We start from the raw sequence: 21,865 nt of genomic DNA on the forward strand, positions 1-21,865 counted from the left end.
GAAAGATTTTTGAAGTTTTCTGCTGTCAGCTTTACAGAGCTATTCTTTTATATCAACCCTTAACCACTGTCCTGAATTGGAATCTTTCTGGATGAGATTGCTCTGGATGGACTGAGATTACTTCTGCATTTTCAGAAGTTACCTCATTTAGCTTGAGGATGGAGAGATTAAAATTCAGATGATTTTTAATGTTACTTGATTTTATTCTTTCTGAGTGCCCAGATGGTAGTCTAAACCTTCCTTGTCTAGCAAAACTAGAAGCAGAAACTAGGAGCAGAAAGCATGAGCTAATGGGGACTTTTTAATGTAAGTAGTTAGCAGGCAAAAAAGTGATTTAGTTTATTTCCATTCACAAGAACATTTTCTATTCACAGGCAAGCATCTTTCTAGCTCTAATTCAAATATATTTGTACTACTGGTGTCACATATAGTATTACCTTCCTATTCTGAGACCTGTGCAAAGTGGTAGATTTTGGAAGCATTTTCCTGCTTTTTTCCCATCATTGGAAGACACCTTCTAGCCTCTGTGAAGTGATTTCTGGTTGCTTTCATTGTATAGAACCATAGAATACTTGAGTTTGGAAGGACCTTTAAATGTCATCTAGTTCAACTCCCCTGCAATAAACAGGGACACCTACATCTCCATCAGGTGCTTGGAGCCCCATCCAGCCTGACCTTGTGTGTCTGCAGGGGTGGAGCATCTATCATCTCTCTGGACAACCTTTGCTAGTGTGTTATTACCCTCGTAATAAAAAATCTTTTCCTTATAACCAGTCTAAAACTCCCCTGTTTTAGTTTGAACCCATTTCCCTTTGTCCTATCACAACAGTCCCTGCAAAAGAGTCTATCCCCTTCTTTCTTATAGCCCTCACTTATATAATGAAAGGCCATTATCAGGTCTCCCAAGAGCTTTCTCTTCTCCATGCTGAATAGCCTCAGCTCTTTCAATCTGTCCTTGTAAAGGTGTTCCATCCCTTGGATCATTTTTGTGGCCTTCCTCTGGATGTGCTGCAGCAGATCCATGTGTCTCCTGAGGACAACACATCTGGACACACTACTCCCGGTGAGGTCTCACCAGCTCAAAGCAGAGAGCAGGAGCACCTTCCATGACCTACTGGCCATACTTTTTTTGTGCACTTGACCCCACTGATGATATCATTGATAACGATATTAAAGGGCCACAGTACTCACCCCTGCGGGGCACCACTCGTCACTGATCTCCATATTTAATGTAAATTACAGAATCACAGAATCACAAGGTTGGAAACGACCTGCAAGATCATCTAGTCCAACCACCCTCCCATTCCTATCAGTACCACAAGCTACTAAACCATTTCTCTTAGCTCCTCATCCAGGCGCCTCTTGAACACTACCAGGGATGGCGACTGCACCACCTCCCTGGGCAGCCATTTCAGTGCCTGACCACACGTTGAGAGAAAAAGTTTCTCCTAATATCCAATAAATAAATGCAAATAAATCCCTACATTCTTCATTATATATTTAAATTAATATTTTCTTGTTTGTGGTTTGAATTTTTTTCTCTCTGTCCATGTAGTGACGCCATTATATTGATGAATTATATCACAGGATTGGTAAGAAAAGGGAATTGTTAAAAGAACCTTGACCTCTTTGAAAAATGACTCTGAAATACAACTTAGAATTCACTGAAGAAATACACAGATTAATGCTTATTGCAAGAGAGATATCCAAAATTATTAAACCTTTGAATTGATTCTTAAATTTTCTTTCTACATTGGCATGCAGCCAAGTTTACCCTGCTGAACGAGTCTAGAGTGTGAGTATCTAGGAGATCACAGCATATATGAAACAGGCTCACTGGCAAAATGACTCTTCCTTTGAATATACCTTCTGATCTGTGGATGTGAGAGGTGAACTTTATTTTCAGTCGCTGATTGGATTTTAAATACTGAATTAATGAGATTTTTTGTTGTTGTTGTATGGTTAGGACTTATATGACTGAAGGCTAAGGAGCTTAAAGTTGTTTGCCACAGTTGTGAGGTTTTTTGAGCTGGATGCTTGAGAGAACGATGAATGGATATAGCCTTGCCTTGTAAGTCAGGGCTGAATCTACTTCTCATATGTTTGGGCCCTCTGAAGCTAAGTCCTGAACAGAGAAAAAATCTGTGGGCATACACAAGTAGTCTGAACTGCAGTGCAGTAAGTATGAATGATTAACTTACAGACATTTCTTTTGTTGTCATTTTTTTTAAATGTATGTATGTCCACAAAGGCATATCACATTTTTGTTACTTGGTACTTTTTTGTAATGGAATTTCTGGCATTCAGGAAAGTCTAGAAAAGTGAGGATCCATATAGTCATATGTAAGCCTACTCATCTGAACACATAAATACAGCTTTTAGTTTGTATAAGGTAAAATTACAGCTGTAACTACTGTTCACATTGACATGCTTGTGTTGCTTGCATTAACTAGTTGGCAATTTTGCTGGGCAGCGAAGCAGAGCAGAGTTCAAGCTGAGCTAACCTCCTCAATATTCTCTCAGGTTCTTATATAGGTTTTGCAGTACTTATGGAGTCATGTGTTGTCAATGGTTCTCAGCTACTACAGGAAAATCAAATAGACATGATTTATTTATTAGAACATTTTTGCTACAGTTTGCACAGATTCTGAATGGAGTTCATCCAGATCATGCAAGCTATCAAATTGTCATACATGCACAAAGCATATAGTAATTATACTCTGTCAACTATATGCCTCCATCTCCGTGGATTCCCATTTCCATTAACTACACTGACGATATTTCCTCAGTGTCCTCACTGTGTTACTCATTAATAGTAAGGAACACCCTATACTTCAGTGATTAATTGATATATCAAGAGCAACAATAAGTGGAGAAGTAATGTAGTTTGAAACTAAAACCAAGACTTATCCCTGAAGAGCTAACTTAGGCAAGAGAGGTGTGTGTTAGTAACATAATGCAATTAATATTCCTCCAACTTAAATATGAATGTCCTGATATTTGCATTTTCATCCCTCTTAAACTATATCTGAGATCTGCTTGATACAGGATTCTATTTATTTATTTTTTTTTTTTTAAAGTATGCTAGAATGAATCCTGTTTACCTGAAGTTCTCTTTTAAAAGTGAAGTAATCCTTTTCTCAAGCATGTGTGTACTACGCAGTGGGAATTTATTGAATAATATCACAGATTTAACTAGAAATTTTCTAAACATATTTCAATTTGTAGTCTGTGAGATTTGTGAAAAGCACACCAACAAATGGCAGAAATCATAGCTCACAGACTCTACAGAGAACTAAATGATGATACCTTTATATTTCCCAAGCTTTCTGGTGTAGCACTGGGTGGATTGAGAGTTTGAGATTGGTGTTTTCTTCCCAACCTTCTTCTGACCATTTGCAGTACTGGATTTCTTCGATTGCATTCAGACCAAATCTCTGTAACAGTTTATGAGATACACCCCTGTGAGCATATTCAAGCATAGACAAGTTCTTTTATAATTAGTATAGACTCCAGCCTTTTCAGATATAGTAGGAGATAGAGGGATGAAGTGTGCATCCATTTGAGCTTCATTAGATTACACAAAGTCTCTTCCAGAATTTCTCTTTTCTCACACATGCACAGACATGCAGCAAATCAGTCACTGGGGCAATTCCAAGCCTAGCGCAGAACTGCATGGGAGAAGATATTTGTTAGCCTAAAGCAATCCTTTTAGCTGAGTTGTAAATCTATGAATGAGGGTTTTTAATTGAATTTCTGTTTTCCTTACACTCCAGACAACGTAGTCATGGAGCTATTATTTTGATGTTGATTGACTGCTTTTATCAAGAGACCCTTGTTATTCTGCTACACTTGCCAAACAAAAAGCATGCCACTGGCTTGTTAGCGTCCATCTCCCTCCACCAAAATGTCTGGCAAAGTACCAGAGCTGCCCCAACTAGTGGAAATTCTGGTGAATTATTAATCAAAGCAGAGGATGAAAATATAGACAAAATCTTGAAATTGAAATGGTGATTTGACCATATAAAATATTTTCCAAGCATGGAGAATAGGAATCTCAAGGACAAAGCTGCGGGTTCTATTTGACAAAGGTAATTACCCATATACCAACTGCATTCTTTTGAAATGAAGAAGTATGAGGCAATTTTATCACGTAATGGGAAAAGGCATAAAGCCAAGAAGACTTTTTATGGTTTACCAAGAATATAAATGCAATAATTGAATCATCGCCTAACATATGCACTAATAAAGTTATCTACATTTTATATTACCTTAAAAAATACAGAGGCAATAATTAAAAAAGGAAAAGAGACATAATTACTCTTTAGAATATGCCTTCAGCTATGATGTATTTAAATGCCATGAAAACCTTTGCTCATGCTTTCATTTATTTTATTTAGCCTTTTATTGTAAAAATGACTATAGGCATTCTTTGCAATAATTCCAACATTTTAAGGGGTTAGTTTGGTGTATTATGTAATTGCCTCTAATTTAGAGCTGAGTAAATCTCAGTAAGTTTTAAAAAGATAAGGAAATAAGCCATTATGGAGGTATAAACCGGTGAATGGTGACTTGGACTGGATGCCAGCCACCAGATCAGGCTGCCCAGGGTCCCACCTAACCTGGCTTTGAGATGCTCCAGGGATAGGTCATCCACAACTTCTCTGGGCAGCCTTTGCCACGGCCTCACCAACCTCTGAGTAAGAATATTAACCTTTTTCACTTCACTTTTTTTTTCTGACTTACTGGAACCCAAACTAGATAATATATCATTTTTGCACTAACAGAGTGTAGCACAGTGGTTTTTATTCGTTGGTGTGTAAATAGAGGACTACACAGAACTCCATAGGTTCTAGTGGGTTGCAGAGAGTTAGTCAGTGGAGGATTGGCATGATGTGTAAAGTAGTTTGCTGGTCTTAGCTATTAAATGACATTAAGACATGCAGCAGGCTTTCCCATCAGTGTTTTTCATAGCTCATGAATGGCAGTAAATAGGATCCACATGGATAATAGTATGGGAGTGGCTGTATTATGAAGGAATATGAATAGGAAAGGAGGGCACTAATGAAACAATCTGTATATAAAGTAGACTCATTAGTTTAGGATATAGAATTAAAATCCAGGTATGAGGAACAAAATAAAAGACTGTAATCTCTGATTTTAGAGAAAAGAATGTAAGACAGCTACAAATAAAGCATCTGAGTAATTAAAAGGGTGAAAAATTGAAGAGGTGGTAAACATAAGAAGGACAGAGAGATCTGCATCAAGAGTCTAGCTCCTTTCATCTTTGTTCTCAGGCCTAGATATCTTAGTTCTAGCAAATATTATTCTTCTTAAAAATCATGTGCAGTATTCTTCTAGTTTGATAAGAACTGATTTATTACTTATAAGCACAATGTGACTATCATCTATTTTTTTTCCTGTAAGACTGAAGTATGAGAGTAAGTCAGAGTAGAGGTTTTTGAGTAGACTTGCTTTAGTCAATCTTCTTTGAGAACTTTTTTTTTTTTCTTCTAGAATAAAGAGTCAGGGAAGCATGTGAAGTTGCTGGATGGCAATGATGGTGTTGTCAGGCTGACAAACAGAGGATTTGTAAGATACATACTGATATGTTAATGAGGTCTTTTTGCCATTGATGTGCAAGTAAAAATTGTTTAATTCTGAACCTGATTTAATATCTAGCACATCTAGCAAAGTTTTATCCATGAAGGGAACATAAAATCAGTGAATAGCACTGCTAAGAAATAAATATGAACTCTGAAAATGATGAAATTTAAATACTTCTGTAATGAAGACATGTTTGATAAAAAGTTTTATTAAAGCGTTTTGATGTTTTGTCTAACAGTAAGAAAAGAGGGGTTTAATTTAAACTATTAATTATTATTCTTTAATCATGAAATCATTTAAAATCAAAATCCCCAAATATTCCCAACGTTCTCAATCACTCTGCTTATTGTTATTATTGCTGCTAGTCATTACAAAATTTCAAAGCTAATTAAAATTGACAGTAAGACCTTGCATATCTGAGTCAATATTTTATAACATTTTAATATGCATGAGGCATTAGCATATTAACAATGTAATTGCTCTAAAGTGTGGGCCAGATTCCTGACTTTTCTATGCTAGCGCAACGCTCTTGATTAACTTGGAATCAAACAAATCATGCCATTGTACATTTGTTTCATCTTAAACTTTTCTTCAGTTTGCTTCCAGCCTGTTTGCTGGTTTGTTTTTTGAGACCGATCCTATTCAGTTACTCAGTAGTACCATATTTTCTGGACATCTTCTCAGTGTGATATTTAGAAATGAAAACTTACAACTTCCTAGCAACAATTTACGCGTTACACTGCCTCAGAAGTTCTGAAATCTTAATTAGTTTGTGGTTGTGGTGATTTATAAGAAGCAAAGATCTAGCAGCATTTCCATTGTGCTGTTGCTATTGGAAGCTTACGTAATAAAGGTAGCAGATAGATGTGGTTTCCTGTTGTCTGACTCTTTTGTCCTTACTGGTAGATGTCAAAAGGATGAAGGAAAACAACTTTTCAGAAGCCTATAGTGGGCTCTGCCTTCTGTTACAATTATGGGCCTGTGAAACTGTAAAATTGTCCTACTAGCAGATGCATCCAGAGATCACAGTTGTGGTTAGTTTTGCTGTTGCTTATTCTTGAAGTAACTTATAATGTTAAACAAACTTGATTTTTCTTTTATTTACATTGCTTTTGAAGAAAAAAAAAAAAAAAAGATGTAACTTCAAACATTTCTAGCTTGCCTTTCTTTATGGCTTGCAAGTCCACTATTAATGGTTGTTAAGCCTTAGACCATACTTTTAATTTCTGTACTCCTTAACAGTTCACCACTTACATATGTAACACAGTTAATTTACTGAAAGTGGCATAATTGCAATCTGCAGGTTGGCTTGCATTTTCAACAGAAGAAATAATTTTCAACAATGCAATACTGTATCGGAAATACAGATTGTTTTCTGCCAACATTTGTTTCAGCATGGTTTCTGGATAGATGTGTGGGTGGAAGGATGTTAGCAGTGTACTTTTTTTTTTTTTTTCCTAAGGATTTATTTAGGATCTGTGAATAAAACAGCATTGTTTTCATTGTCAAATAGCTGACGTGACTGTAGCAGCTTCAAATACAACCCGCTCAAGCAGCTATACTAATAATTTATTTTGAATTATGTATTTGTTTACTCATATTGATGTGTCACATATATCTTGATTATGTGTCACTGTGAGTATAAAGCTTACTGTGGTCAAAATTAGATATGCAGAAGTACAGTCTCTAAGGACATACTGTTTGCAAGCAGAGCTTCTGACAAGAGACAAGTACCTGTAATTGGTACTCAAATATTGAAAAGGTGCTACAGTTCCTGATTAGGATGCCCCTTCTAAATCTCTTTTCAAGCCTTACCCCATCTCTTTGTTCCCCCAAATTTAATAACTGCCTTCTCTCCTAGTGCTTCTCCAATGCAGTCTAATCACTTGTAATGCAGTATGTAGATTACATGTAATGAGACTCATGCTACCTAGTACATCTAATATTTACTTTGTCTACTTCATTACAAAGTCTGAGAAAAAATAGAGGTGATTTTTCACTGGATTTTTTGAAACACAAGTATGGTGATTTAAGGGAGGTCACCATTCAATGTGATTTATAATAACCTGAAATTTGAATTTCTGGGTTGTTGGATATGCTGGAGAGTTGCATAGGCTTGACATTTGCCTCCAGCTCTTAGGTGAATACAATATAGTTTTGTATCAGTTGTTTACTTCAGCTCCTTTAAGGACAAAACTATAGCTCACCATGGCCTCTCTTCTCTGACACACTGCAGCAGCAGAGAACGTTTCCTCTCTTAACTTGCATGGTTAAATTTAAACAAAGCGATGTTTTTTGATTTCCTCTTATAGCTAGAGTTCTGGTAGAAGAAACCTTCTTCACAGCTGTAAACTACATTTGAGTGTTCTTTTGCTGTTCTAAGCTAGTTCTGCCTTCCCAAGGCTCTTTTATCTATCTCATACATTCAAAGAAGACAATGCCATTCATACACACCAATCAAAATATGGAACTTCTACAAAAAATTATGAATATTTCCCAGTTTTGCAAACGGATCTTTCAATTTACTGAGGATCAGAGGTAATTATGGAGTAACTATGTGTTAGGCTGCTGAATAACTGCACAGCTTAATGAATATGAAAAATAACAAAGAGGTTGCATTTGAATATCAAATTATAGCCTACCTCCAGTTATGCAAAATGGGAGCTAACTGTTTCCATCAATACATATTGTGTCTATATGAAAATAATATAGGAATATTTTAAAAAGCGTTCTTTGATACAGAGGTGACAGTTTCATAAATTTTTGAATTTAACAAAGTACCCAGTTGAGGTCCTGGTTTTAATTTAAATTGTATTTAAATTTAAAATCTTGTATTATTTAACATTTAGGAAATAGGTAATATAATGTAATGTAAGGAAATGTAATTAAACATAAGGACTGGATTAAGCATCCAGAGTAGAAGAGAGCTGATTAACCTCAGCAGAAGTGAAATCAGGCCTTGAAGTAAAAGGGAGAAACAAATACAAATGCAGTCAGTTTGAGTTATTTGGCTACTACAATAGCAAGCAGTGAACTCCGCGCTGGGTTAGGTGAATGTCACAAATAAGAAAATGATCTTTTTGGTCTTTTTGCAGACGTTTCATTTTTCTGCAAATTCATGGTAACTGCTTCAAATTTTCTATTCTTTATGGGCTGTATTAAATAATTTTTGTCTTACATGAAAAAAAAAAAGCCCACAGAAAATGAAAGTGAAGACTTTGTCTGAGCAAGGCCTGAATAATATGAATTTCTGTAAGTAACATTTTCTGTCATTGCTTTTGCATCTATCACAGAAATTTTACTCTTTGTTTTTGTGTTAGCAGCAAGCCTAAAGAGTAATACGGCCTTTTATCCCAAATCATACATCTACGTATTGATTAAAGCAGGTAGGTGGCCTATCTTAGTCAGTCTTTACAGATGGAGCTACTGAGATCTGGAAACCTTTTAAGTATATATTTAGTTTTGAAGTCATTTACTTGAAAATATGCTCTGTCCTCAGTTTCCCCTTCTCCTTGTCCTGTCCAGGATATGCAGTCAAAATACACTTCTCACATGTTAGCTGGGTGACCATCGTTGTTGTGAGAACATGCATTTTCTGATTATTTTTCATGGCATAGAGGTAGAAAAGTGAACAAAAACGAAAGAGATAGAGGTGTTGAGCAAGTCCTTGGTGAAACTTGCAACAGTTCATCAGTGCTGAAATAGAAGCAGAATTTAATGTAGCTTTGTTCTTAATTTATTCTTTGTTTCTTCTGGAGACCATAAGAAATAAACTGAGGGATCAACTGAAAGATGGCAAAACTTTTGAAAGCCACTGTTATTTTTCTTCCAAAGAATGACTTATGGAACAAATCTGATAAATATGTTTCACATCTTTTTCTTCCTCCCTGCCTCCTACACTCTTGTACATGCAGAGATTCACCACAATCTGTCCCAGTGAGCTGAAATAAATATAAATTGAAGATTAATTTTGAAGAAGAGCTTGTTTCGTGTCTCAGCTTCATACAGAGAAGCCATTCTACTATGCATTGATGTGTTCTATGCACATACGGATATTCAACAACTCTCAGTATTTTCTTGTTCTTTAAAAATTTAAGAATGTTTTGTGAGGTTTGAAATCTTCATGGAGACCCATTTGTTTGTCTGTTTTATGGTTTGATGGTTACATTTTATCCTAATTGAGAAATAGCTTATGGTCCGTTCTTTTTAAAAGAAGTAATGCCAATTACTGTTTTTTTCCTGACAATTTCAGAGTCTGTTTCAGGCAGTCAATCTCTTTTGAATCAGATCATTATGCAACACTTCAGACAAATGAGCACAGCTTTTACTGCAGTATGTGATTTCTACAGTTAAACATCAACACAAATAAAATTTCTGTTTTACAGTATCATCTCTGCTTCTCAGGATACTTGAAGTTAGACTTGCCAGTTTCATATGGCAAAAGAATTGTAGAAGCAGTATTACAGAGATAAAGGATTGCACAAAGAAAGCAACAACTTAAAAACATAAAGGGAAGATAAGTTTGTCCTGCATTTAGACTGCCTTACTAATGTCGTTGGATAAAACTTTGATAAAGGCTTGGGGAATAGAACAGTTAAAATACAACTTAATAAGTTTGAAGTATGAGAGATATAAAGCAAGTGATGTTGTTTTTATTAAGTCAGTGATTCAGATTTTGTTTTGATTTCTCTGTTAGAACTAGGACTTCTAATTTAAAATATTATTAGAGTAGAAATTTCACTGAATCAGAGAAGCATGAAATAACCATTTCCAAGACCATATGATGATGATAAAACCAATAAAATACGTATTATTCTGCAAGAGTCTACTTCTATACAGGTACTTAATTTTACTTAAAATGCAAGACAGTTTATGACTTTTTAAAGAGAACCTTGATGTGATTTTGGGTGCTTTAATTAAATGAGGGAAAAGTGGATCAAACTGGATTTCTTTTTGTTAAATAAATGATGAACTTACATTATTTTGGCAGACAATAATTCTGTTTCTTAGTGAGCACTGCTTTTTAAGACCAGTGACTATCAAGTAGAGATATGCTTAATATTTTTAGATATTTCATCACAATGTTCTAAACTTTCAAACCAAGCTTTTGCTTCTCAGGTGACAGTCCCAGTGATGCACTTGTTTTGCAAGACCAAAGGTAGGTTGTGCATCACCATAAATACAGCTGATGAAATCTTTACAAATTCAGTTAGTTTGTTAACAGATAATGACTCTATCTTTCTACTCTTTGCAACTTCGGTAACCAGTCTTACAATCTACCTGAAAAATGAATGATTTAGTCTAATTCTAATTCTGATGACTTTGTGGCTCAATGGAAAAACAAGCAAACAAACAAGATATTAAATTTTAAAAAATATTTGAAATTTAATTTTGTCATTATTTTAGAGTATAACTGACTATTCACAAATAGGGAACATTTCTGAGCATTAAATACTGATCATTGTGAAGACAAGCTGTATACGATGGCAAGGATCTAGCATTCTCTTCATTCACTGCTGGGAGTATGTAGGGATATGCTTCACATAACAGGTTTCCAACCTTTTTGCTTGCCTGGGCCACAAATGAGTGAAGGGGAATTGTCTTCAGCTGCAGTATAGTGGATACGTATTTTATTTCTGTATATTTTTTATTAAAACATAAAGAAAAGAGAGCAGCAAAACCATAAAACTAGAGGGATATTTGACCTTGTTTTTGTGAAACTAATCAAGTTTGCTTCAGTGGAATTGGTTGAAATTCTTAGTGAGCTCTCAAAGTGTTTTACTGCTTTGAACTTTGCGGTCATTTTAAGTTTGAAAACAGGCAGGTGAAACCATTTTGTCTTGTCAGTGCTTGGTACTTACTTGCCATAATACGTATACATGGGGTGTTTTTTATTTACTGTGATCCTTATTTAATTATTAATTATTTTTCATTTAGCATGAAGTGAATAATTATTGAAAACGTTACAATGACAAAATAATGTTATGTATTCAGTGTGGTGGGCAGTACAAGCAGTAGATAAGATTTCCCTCTCTTTCTCACAATAAACTTCATCATAGTCACCAGAACCCTAGTAGGTAGTGGATATCCCCTTGTTCAGACATTTCCAAACCAGTTGGGTCTCACTTGTGTTTAGTAAATTAATTTTTTTAATGAATTCTCATCAAGTTTCTAATTATAATATCTTTAAATTTAGTGTTTGTATTTCTGATGAAAGACAAACATTTTGGGGGCAGTCATAAGAGACATGAATAATTTCTTTAGAAGCTTATCTAATTAATTACATTTCTCTGTAATGTCTTTAAAATTTGAACTGCCATCATTTCTTTAATTCAGATAAAAGCAAATCTTTAGTGTTCAAATATGACACTAGTGCTTAGAATTCTGATAAGCTAGAGATTTTATAGTCTGTATTTTTATCAAGATTTTAAAAAGTGTTTTATATTTTCAGTTTCTTGATTTTCATATTAGTGTTTATTTGATGACATGTATGCTCACTTCACCTGTTAATAAAGAAAATCATATCATGTGAAACTGACATAAATATTACTATTACAGTATTTTGATAGGGATTTCTTTTTCTTCTGTGACAAATCTCTTTCCAAATTAAAACTTGTGAGTCCTATGACTAGAAAGCATTTAAAATTTGATGCCTTGTAATCTTCCATATCCTACATGGATAGAATTTGTGTATTTCCATCTATCTAGAAAATATATAGGCCTTATTTGTAGCACAAGTACATTTAGTGGTAATGTGATTTTATTTTTTGAAATAGAGAATTTTATATTATTTAAAATTAATGTTATTAGAGATATTGAAATTTACACAAATTTAGATTTATCAGTGAAACCTCAAAATAATGTCTTGTTTTAACATACAAGGAAAAAAAGAATGCAAGACATAGGATATGCTTAGGTTACAGTACAGTTAACTTGAATCAAAATCACAAAAAATACACACTGTGGTTTCTTCCTTTACTCACCTCTACAAATTGTAGAGCTGCTACAAGTCACATTGCTAGCCTCCAGCCCACTGGCATAGCCTAACTAGTTCTATTTTTTGACACTTCTTTTTACAGTTCTATTGAGTATAAATCAATAGTTTTTGTCTTGCCCCCAGAATTAACGCTGTCTTCTCCTAAGCTATTTCTGCACTGCCAGAGACTAGAACCCAAATGGACTGCTAAGTTATCACAACTGTGCATGGATTAACATCCTGACTTGATGCAGGAGCTTTCTTGCCTGCGGTAACAATTCAGGCAAAAGCATATAGTTAAATAAAAAGTCCAACCTACAGTTTAATTTGCAGTATGCAATTATTAGAATTCTTGATGACGCAACCAAGATATTGTGTTTGTAAAATAATATTCAGTAAGAGATGGATTTTGAAACTAGGATTGGATTACTTGTAAATGTATGCATGTCCTATAGAACATTTCTTGAGTCCTCAGATCAGCTGATCACCTGAGTTTATAAGGAATTCATGTATTTGCTTTTTGAAGAAAAATCATAAAATTTAAAATATTTATTAACAATCCCTTAGAATGATTATGCTGAACTGGAGGAAAGACAGTAGGATTTGACTGTGACATTTATTCAAAGTGGAATGTGAACTGTTGCTTTAGCTTTTCTTTCCTTACAGCTTAATAAGATCATTCTACTCTGCAATGAAAAAAAATTCTTTACGCAAAATAGCTTTACACTACAAATTATGAGACTTTACTTCAGCAAAGAAAGAAGTTCACAGATCATTTTCTTGGATAGCTGTAGGTGAATCAGAACTTATCCAAAGTACAATCTAGTTTTACCTATGTCAATCTGCAGTTTCTTTTTCACTGTGTGTTTTCACATTAATAGTATTTATAATGGAGAAATAATAGATGTGCAGTCTGAACAACTAATAGAGTAAAGCTTTCTGTGCTCTGTGAAAGATAAACAAAGAAATAAATCTATGTTGTTTACAGCCTTTCCTTTTTCCATGTATAATGGACTTTATCAATAAAACAATACAAACTTCATCAAAGAAAAATCTTACCAATTTAGTCCAAGAAAGGTCTTCATGGAGATAATCTCCAACAAATACTGTTTGCAGTAGGGATGTATTTATTCTTTTCAGCCACAAGATACTGTCCATCCTTCTTTATCTCATGCTCCAACTACAAGTCACCTCATTACAGATCAGTCGCAGCATTACAGATAAGACAACTCAATTAAGGAAGGAAGGAAAGAATATGGTTTCTAGTTAAGAATTTATATATAAAACCCAAATAAAATATACTTACCTTTTATGCTATGATTTCTTTTCTTAGGGAACCACAGTCAAGTGTCCCGGGTGCCTGTTACTATCAAAGTTCTTGATGTAAATGACAACGCTCCTGAATTTGCATCAGAGCATGAAGCCTTTTTATGTGAGAATGGGAAGCCTGGACAAGTAAATATCTCCATGTTTTTTATGCTGTATAATTTAGAGTGTTAGAATGGGGTGCAGTTTCTCCCTGTCATTTTATCTTTAATCCAAAAATATGTGCCTATTTGTTCATGGTAACTGTTAACATTCCTTTAAGATATATCTATATCTTACCTATATATACCTTATCTTACCTATATTACCTTATCTATATCTATACCGTATTCCCTGGTACGTCTCCTTATATGTGAACATATATGTTTTTGAAATATAGATTTTTAAGGTGAAGTTGGTATCTTGAAACAATATCCAGAAAAAATGCTGAGTGTCTGTAAGCTTCCCATCTTTCCAGTATTCTTGATGGAGCTCATTCCTTCATAAATTCATGTACTTTAATAGCTAAAAGTGTAATCCAGTCTGAATCTCAGGGAATGAACTGGATTGCTACTTGTCCCAAATATAATTTAGGAGTAATGCTTAAAACAATCAAACCATTTTCCCTTGCCTATGTCTCTGTCTATCTAATTCTTACTCACTTTTCCAAGATAATTGGGAAGAAAAAAGAAATCAAGAAAGCCAAACAGAGTTTGATGGAAAGTCAAGTGATTTGTAACTGAGTTTAAAGTATCTAAAGAGGGACAGAGTGTTGGAGAACTTGAGTTTGAGATTTTCCATATATCTCAGAGGAGAAAAAGAGAACTGATTTAGCAGGTTATTTCCTTCATAATTTGATGAAATTAGAGTGCTAGCAGAGAAATGTATACAACACCCTACGAGGTGAAATATGCCTAGCTAGACTTCAAAAGTGAAGTTTAACCTGTGTAGCCTTTTTCAAAGGAAATCAAGCAGATTTCTTAAAAGGCATTTATTTTGTAGACAAGTGCACAGAGTTAGGGAAGAATATATCATATGCCAAATAAACTGCAAGATAAAAATTCAAGAAAATATTCAAACTTAGAAAGTAAAGCAGCATAATAAAGATTTAACTTTTGTCCATCTTGAGGAACACAGCATGTTACAGCAATTCGCTGTTTTGAAACTTTCTAATTTATTTCTGGCTTGTGACATTTTATTTAAATAAACAGCAGCTGACAGCATGACACTAGACTTGTTAATCCAACTATTCCTGTGTCTCATGTGGGTGTTAGGCATTGAATTCACTATTTTCCAAAGTAGGTTACCTGACAATAGAGTTAGAAATGACTTTCTTTTACTAGTACTAAATGACAACTCCATTGTAGTACATGACAATCTACCTCTACCAAGGCTGGATTGTTACTGTTGATTTGACTTTCTAGCACCTCTATTTGTTTGATAAAAAGATGTCAAACGTGTGTCACTTAAGAAATAAGAATGCTTTCTACCCACTGAAAAGATTGGAATGTGCCCTTATGGGCAGACATTTCTCAGGAAACAGTTATGTTACTGTTGGTACGGAAGCTCCTCTAGCTCAGAGTGGGTTTCTGTTTAGCTCAGGTGGATTTCAGAGGCTGAATAGTTATGTTTTGTATGCTATCCTAAATTGCTATGAGTATACTTCTTTAATTTTTTTAATCCAGAACTTGGTAAGCTTTCTTCAACTCAGAAATTCAGCTGTATAGTGTATTCTGAATATATTTATCAGCCTTCGGATGGCTTAAAAAACTTGAAAAACCTTCCCAACATTTTCACTTTGTAATAAAACCAAATTTTTATTTGAAAAATAAAAGATGATTGGGAGTAAGCTCATAAAAGAGGCTTTTGTTTAAGCACTTATGGACAACTTGTGTTAAGAAATATGTTCGACTTACCATCTACCTCTTATGCTCTCATTCTGATGGCAGATGTCTGTTGAGCATGAATTCTTTTGTGAACTTTATAGGTGGTTTTTCAGTATTTGGCTGACAGCATGGATGAAGTGACACCAATTCTGCAATTCAGTGTTTTAAACAAACAAAATTACGAGAACATTAAGCATGCACCAGTCCCAAGTAATCAAGGTTAGATTCTGAATTTGTCATTTAAAATTTATTTGCTCCTGTAAAGGGTTTAGTATCTGCACCACTGGATTGGTTTTTCTCCTGCTTAGTATTTTATATTCAAATTCTCTCTATATTCATATAGGAATAAATCCTATTAATCAGTCAAGTTGTAGAATTCCAAAAACGAAGTATGTCTCGGCTACAAAATGTGAGTAAAAATACCTTTTCACACAGGAGCAAAAGCCTGATTTGGATAGTTCTCCAAAGTTTAAACTGAAATATTACAGGTACAGGAAAGGCACAATCAAGTTTTGATATTTCAATATATTTACATTTATAAAATTAAATATAACTTTAAATCGTATTTGAATCAACATAAAGGAATTATATCCAAACCTTTTATGGAACCCTATTTGCAGCCCCTACGTGTGTTGACTGAACCATCCAGTTCAGTTTCTTAAGTGTTCTGGTTTGGGTTCTGATATAATTGCAAGTGGCAAATGCAGCTGCTGATGATGTGACAGAACGTATTAAAAACTGTTGACGTATAATGTTACCAGATGTGTGTGCTTTGTTTTATCCTACCTGTAACCTGTAGTATTGCCAGTAGGAGATGATGAGGGTGTGAAGTGGAAGTGGGGGGGAGGAGATGTGTTCTTCTGTTCTCATGTGCTCCTTGCACATTTTTGCACACAAAGGAAAGTTGTCATAAGTGTTTTCTGTCGGTCTCAGGAAAAAAGACTTGAACATAATGTTACAATACTTCCAATTTAGCAATAAAGCAGCTCATAATTCTCCCTTTATTACGTTTTTCACACAAGTCACTAACTCAAGCCAGAACATACATGGTTTTGCTGGTTTCTCCTGCACAGTAAAGTGCCATTTCCTCAAAACTAAGGTACAAGAATTTCAACCACTTCAATTGCATAGGCAGTGATGTACCAGAGTGCAAACCTGTGTGTAAACTAGAGCAGTATAAAACAAAATACAATTCTCTCTCAGCCTCTGTCGATTTTATTTAGTTCTTCTAATCTATTTTATTAGATTGGCTTTTTCTAATGTTAGAAATTGTCAGATAGATCGTTGTAGATCCTTGTAGAGGGTTGGCTCTACGTGCAAAGTAAAGTATAAATGCTATCATAAGTCTACTGCTCATAGTATTATGGACCTGCAAAGTAATTAAAAATAATCATGTACAATACTGTCACTTCAGAAGTATTTTCAGAGTTGGAAGAACAATGTACTAATTATTAGGAAATATTCAATCTGCTGAGCTGCATCACAAGGAAGGACTTTTAAACAGTACCATATGTAACAGTCACACGTAGGTAATATTTATAATGCAGTGATAACACTGGTGATAACTTTGTTTTTCTATTTATCCTTCTGTATCATTCATTCTCATTATACAGGTAATCTTTTTATAGGTATTATTTCACAGTGGCTTTGTAGAAATGCAACACAAATTTGCAGACTATAATGATGAGTTGTCCTAGGGGATCATTTAACTATTATTTTCAATCCTGAGTTGCTTGCTGAGCAAAATATGCTCATTTACTGTTTTCCCAGTAAGTATATGTACAGAATCAAATATAAACATGAATTTTTAATACAACATCAAAGTTGAAATTTTATATGGGATAATTTCAGAAATGTCAAGATTGAACAGCTAAAGAGATATAAACTTCCAGTCCAGTTCTTAGAGATAAGCAATGCAAAAATCTGTTCTCATTTGGTTACTATTGATCGTTTTTATTATAGGAACACGCATTTGTTCTGTATGCTATTACATGTAAAAAAAAAAAGCAATCTACCATGTTATGAACAACAAGTCAAGAGTTGGAGTATTACTTAAATAATATTTCATTAAATGATTACACAGCAGTGACCAATAAATCATGCTCATCAGCATACTAGAATGTAGTCATGAGTACCACTGGACTTTACTCACGTCCTTTTTTTTTTTTTTTTAAACCCTCGTGTTAATGCAAGCACACAAAAAAATAAGGTTGCTATGGGAACACTAACTCTTAATTCCTTTATGCGTGCATGTAACCCAACAACTGTAGTATTTCACTAAGCTTGTCTTTTGCACATGATGTTATGTGCATTTTTAGAGAACAAATGATTTGGTAAACAGTGAGAGGAATTGTTGGAAAAATTGAGGGATATCTCTTTTTCCTGTAACAATATACACTTATATACATATATATATATATATATTCAGATTCTATTTCTTGAAAATTTCCAGTCTAGAATAATGCAAGAAAGAATTAACACTCATGTAAACAGTGAAGATTAAATTGCAAAACCATTGGAAAAACTGTGCCTATTAAGTGCACTTCACTGTGCCATTTTCCTTTTTCCTTTATGCTGCCACATTCTAGCAGTGTTTGAGAACTTGAATGATTGTGAAACATACATGTCTCAAAACTACCTGTTTGAAATTTCATTCCAGATTATACTTACCTAAGATGCAGAATTTGTGGTACCTAGTCTCAACCTGGAGACAGACACACATCGCTATTTCAGTACCATATGCGTCTGCAAGGAGCAATCTGAGAATGTTCCACACCTGTAAATGGAGTGTCTGCATATAGTTTTTCAGCCAGTTACATTTTATCACACTCTAGGTGAAATCCTAGCTCTCTAGCACTCATTATGCAGTTATTAAATTGGAGACCTGCTTCTTTAACCAAAAGCTTGATTTTTTTTTTTCCCCAGTATCTTCTAATACATGCATTTGAAATCATGACAATCAAAGGTTTAAACTTGGCAGATAGATTTAACCCTCCCCCCCACCCCCCCAAAAAAAAGGGTATTTAAACCATCAACATTTTTTTCCAATACTTTTTTGATCATAAGTCTGCCCTGTCCAGAATGTAATATTTGGCAAGGAAGGAATTCACTGCTTGGATTTTTTCCTAGAACATCCTACACATTATGAATCCTTATATCAGAACCTGCTCAAATATTTTTACATACATAATATTAAATATTTATGTTTTGATGCTGGTCCTTGTGTTTGTCTAGTAAGATTTTGTGCTTTCTTTGAGACTTGAAGAACATAGAAGACAAAGTGTGATACTGAGTGCTATCTTATATGTAACATACATGTTGAATAGTCATACTTCTAGCATGTTTTATTGAAGCTTTGAAGATCTGAAGTGTGTTAATTTGTTTACATTTTTTGTTCTAATCTTTAAAAATGAAATTTGTACTGTTTTGTGATTTGAAATTAACTGTCCAAGAAATTATTGATAAACGGCTTCAGTCGTTACAGAAATAAAGACACAAGAAAGAAATGTTGTTAAACTCAACAAACATGTCAAAATTCAATAATTCTCATTAAATGTCTAATAAACCCCTTCTAGCATGAACTAACCACCACTGAAATTCATGTCTGAACGCTGGATATAGATTCATAGTTTTCTTTGTTTCTACTCCAATAGAAAATCACATGGAATGAAAAGCAACTGCATTATTATATTAAAATATATATATCAAAACACTTTAGTGATTATTTTAAAATGTTTTTTCATCCCTTCTTTTTCCATACAGCCTTGTATGATTTGAAGATGATCAACTGCAGTATCATTCTGAGTAGTGCTGGAGGTGAACAATGTCAGTGATGCTGCAGATAGTTGAGGTACATACACTGCAGATGCTGTGGTTGATCATATAAATCGTACAAGGTACTTCATACAGAGTTATTCAAAGGTATCCAGCCTATCCAAACTTGTTCCTATTCTAACTTTAGTATCCTGCATTATTCTGGGAATCACATGCTGACAATAGTATTTTAAAAAAAATAAAAATCCACCTGCATTCCTAGTATAGTAATAGTTGAGGTTTCATTAAAATTAAGGAAAAAAAATCCTATTTTCTTCTAAATTCCAAATACAATGTTTCTGAAACACTCTGTCTCTTCTTTATTAATGAATAATAATTTATTACTTGCCTAAACTTCAGCAGTCTTAGCTGCCCCCTTTTATGTACCCATCTCTCCTTATTCTCAACCTCCTTTTTCCAAAAACAATGTAATGGGCTAGATCTGCTCTCCGTTTTCCAAATGTTTAATCCAACACCTTTAACAACCTAGCAGGCTTATACATTTGCAGTTTTAGCCTGTCGTGTAAAGAAGCAAGGATATGTCCTACAGAATGAAGTGTTCTTTGCAATACTGTATGTTTATTGAGTGTGAATTTACGAAACTATTTTCTGTTATAGGTAATTCAGATTATCAGTGCTGTTGACAAAGATGATCCTAAAAATGGGCATTATTTCTTGTATAGTCTTCTTCCTGAAATGGTCAACAATCCAAATTTTACTATCAAGAAAAATGAAGGTAAATATAAAATATATGCTTTATATACCTGAATAACTGTTTTGAATTATTTGACTGACTTCAAGTTTATTTACCAGTTTGTTCCTTGGGCAGTATCAGTGTAGGTATTATATTGAGTGGTACCTTAATTACATCTTTTACACCATTCCTGGTATCTTTAGTGTGGATAAAAAGAAAGTATAATGTATGCAAAATTAAGATCCAGCAAACAGCTCATTGTTTTAAATAAGATTTTAAAGAATCAACTGTATTTCTAGTAAGTTGAAATTCCAGAGATAAACTCTAAAATGAAAATCTGAAACTGTTGATAAATATCATCAAATGGTCTTACAGGGATGTAGATGGGAGAATAAATGGAAATATCTATTAAATCCCACAAAAGAAACACATTTTAAGCCTGTTCATTGTCTGCATAAGGGTTCCAGAGTATTTCAGTTGAGCATTTTTACTAGAAAGAGGAATTTGCTAAGTCATCAAAGCCCAGAAAGGCACTTTGTATCATTGTGCTTTAGAGCTCTTCTGAAAGGGCATGATATCATTCTGTAGTACTACAGAAGTGGAATTTCATGCACAATTGAAAAAATACCCATTTAATATTGTTAAACAGCAGCATTAGACTGATCCTTTTTTTTTGACACGCATACTTAAAGGTCATACGAGAAAGAGCTGGGAATGATCACAAGAATGTTACAAACAGTGCTTTATGTATTTGTACTTCAGTGAATATTCAGAAGAGTTTTTCCATTTTGGATTTTTGTTTTGTTTTAAAATAAATGTTACCCAGTTGGGAATTTTAGTTAAGTTCACTCTATTATTTCTCTTATTTGCAAGGACAGTGGAGGAAATCCTTGTTATAATAAGATGTATTTATGCAGCATATGTGCACAGGTGTAAGAGTAATGTATTCAATGTCAAATAAAAAGAAACTGTTGCTTTCATTTTTATTATTCTAGCCGTTCCAACGAAGAAGAATGATGGCATCCTTTTTAAATGCTACTGTAAAAACCTAAATTCTTAAAAATGTTTAAATATATACAGATTTTTTTTTCCTTTCATTAGATGTTTTCTCTTGCAGCATTCACTAAGTATATCTCTACTTATACCTGTACTTCACGTGGGAAATGTCTCAATGTTTTCTGCATTTACTCAAGAAGATTAAAAATTCTCTTCAAAATCCATTTCATAATCATCAGTAGTGTAACATAAATTGAATTAAGCATCGTGAATGTTAGGTGGCTTGCTTTGCATAAAATCAACAAAGGTCTTAGCATTTCTCATCATGTTTAAATACTTAGCTCCCATAACTAATTAGCTTTGTCCTTCCAATCTGCTACATATTTAAGACTGACTCTTACTTCTCGTCACAGTGCACCTGACCTGAGTAGGAGTGAGGAACCTTTCTGTACAGCATTCTAAAAAAATAAGTCCAGTTTTATTGCCACAGCACTACTCAGTTTTGCACTGATACATTTTAATGCATTTTAATAGGTTAAATACGTAAATAATTTTATAACTACCACCTGAAATCTCTCAAAAGTAAAA

General features: G+C 34.1%; 1 protein-coding gene across 2 annotated transcripts in view; it reads left to right on the plus strand.

Annotated features, from left to right (window-relative positions):
- CDH8 (cadherin 8) overlaps window positions 1-21,865 on the plus strand; it is a 124,000-nt gene that overhangs the window by 78,927 nt on the left and 23,208 nt on the right. For both annotated transcript variants that reach the window (XM_042821491.1, XM_042821493.1), the window contains 2 exons: window positions 13,917-14,038; window positions 20,206-20,323. In XM_042821491.1, the coding sequence (XP_042677425.1) occupies window positions 13,917-14,038; window positions 20,206-20,323 (240 nt within the window). The remainder of the gene's footprint in view (window positions 1-13,916; window positions 14,039-20,205; window positions 20,324-21,865) is intronic.

This window comes from Centrocercus urophasianus, unplaced genomic scaffold (assembly GCF_019232065.1).
Source record: "Centrocercus urophasianus isolate 14NV4802_14NV808 unplaced genomic scaffold, USGS_Curo_1.0 seq_2, whole genome shotgun sequence".
NCBI lineage: Eukaryota > Metazoa > Chordata > Aves > Galliformes > Phasianidae > Centrocercus > Centrocercus urophasianus.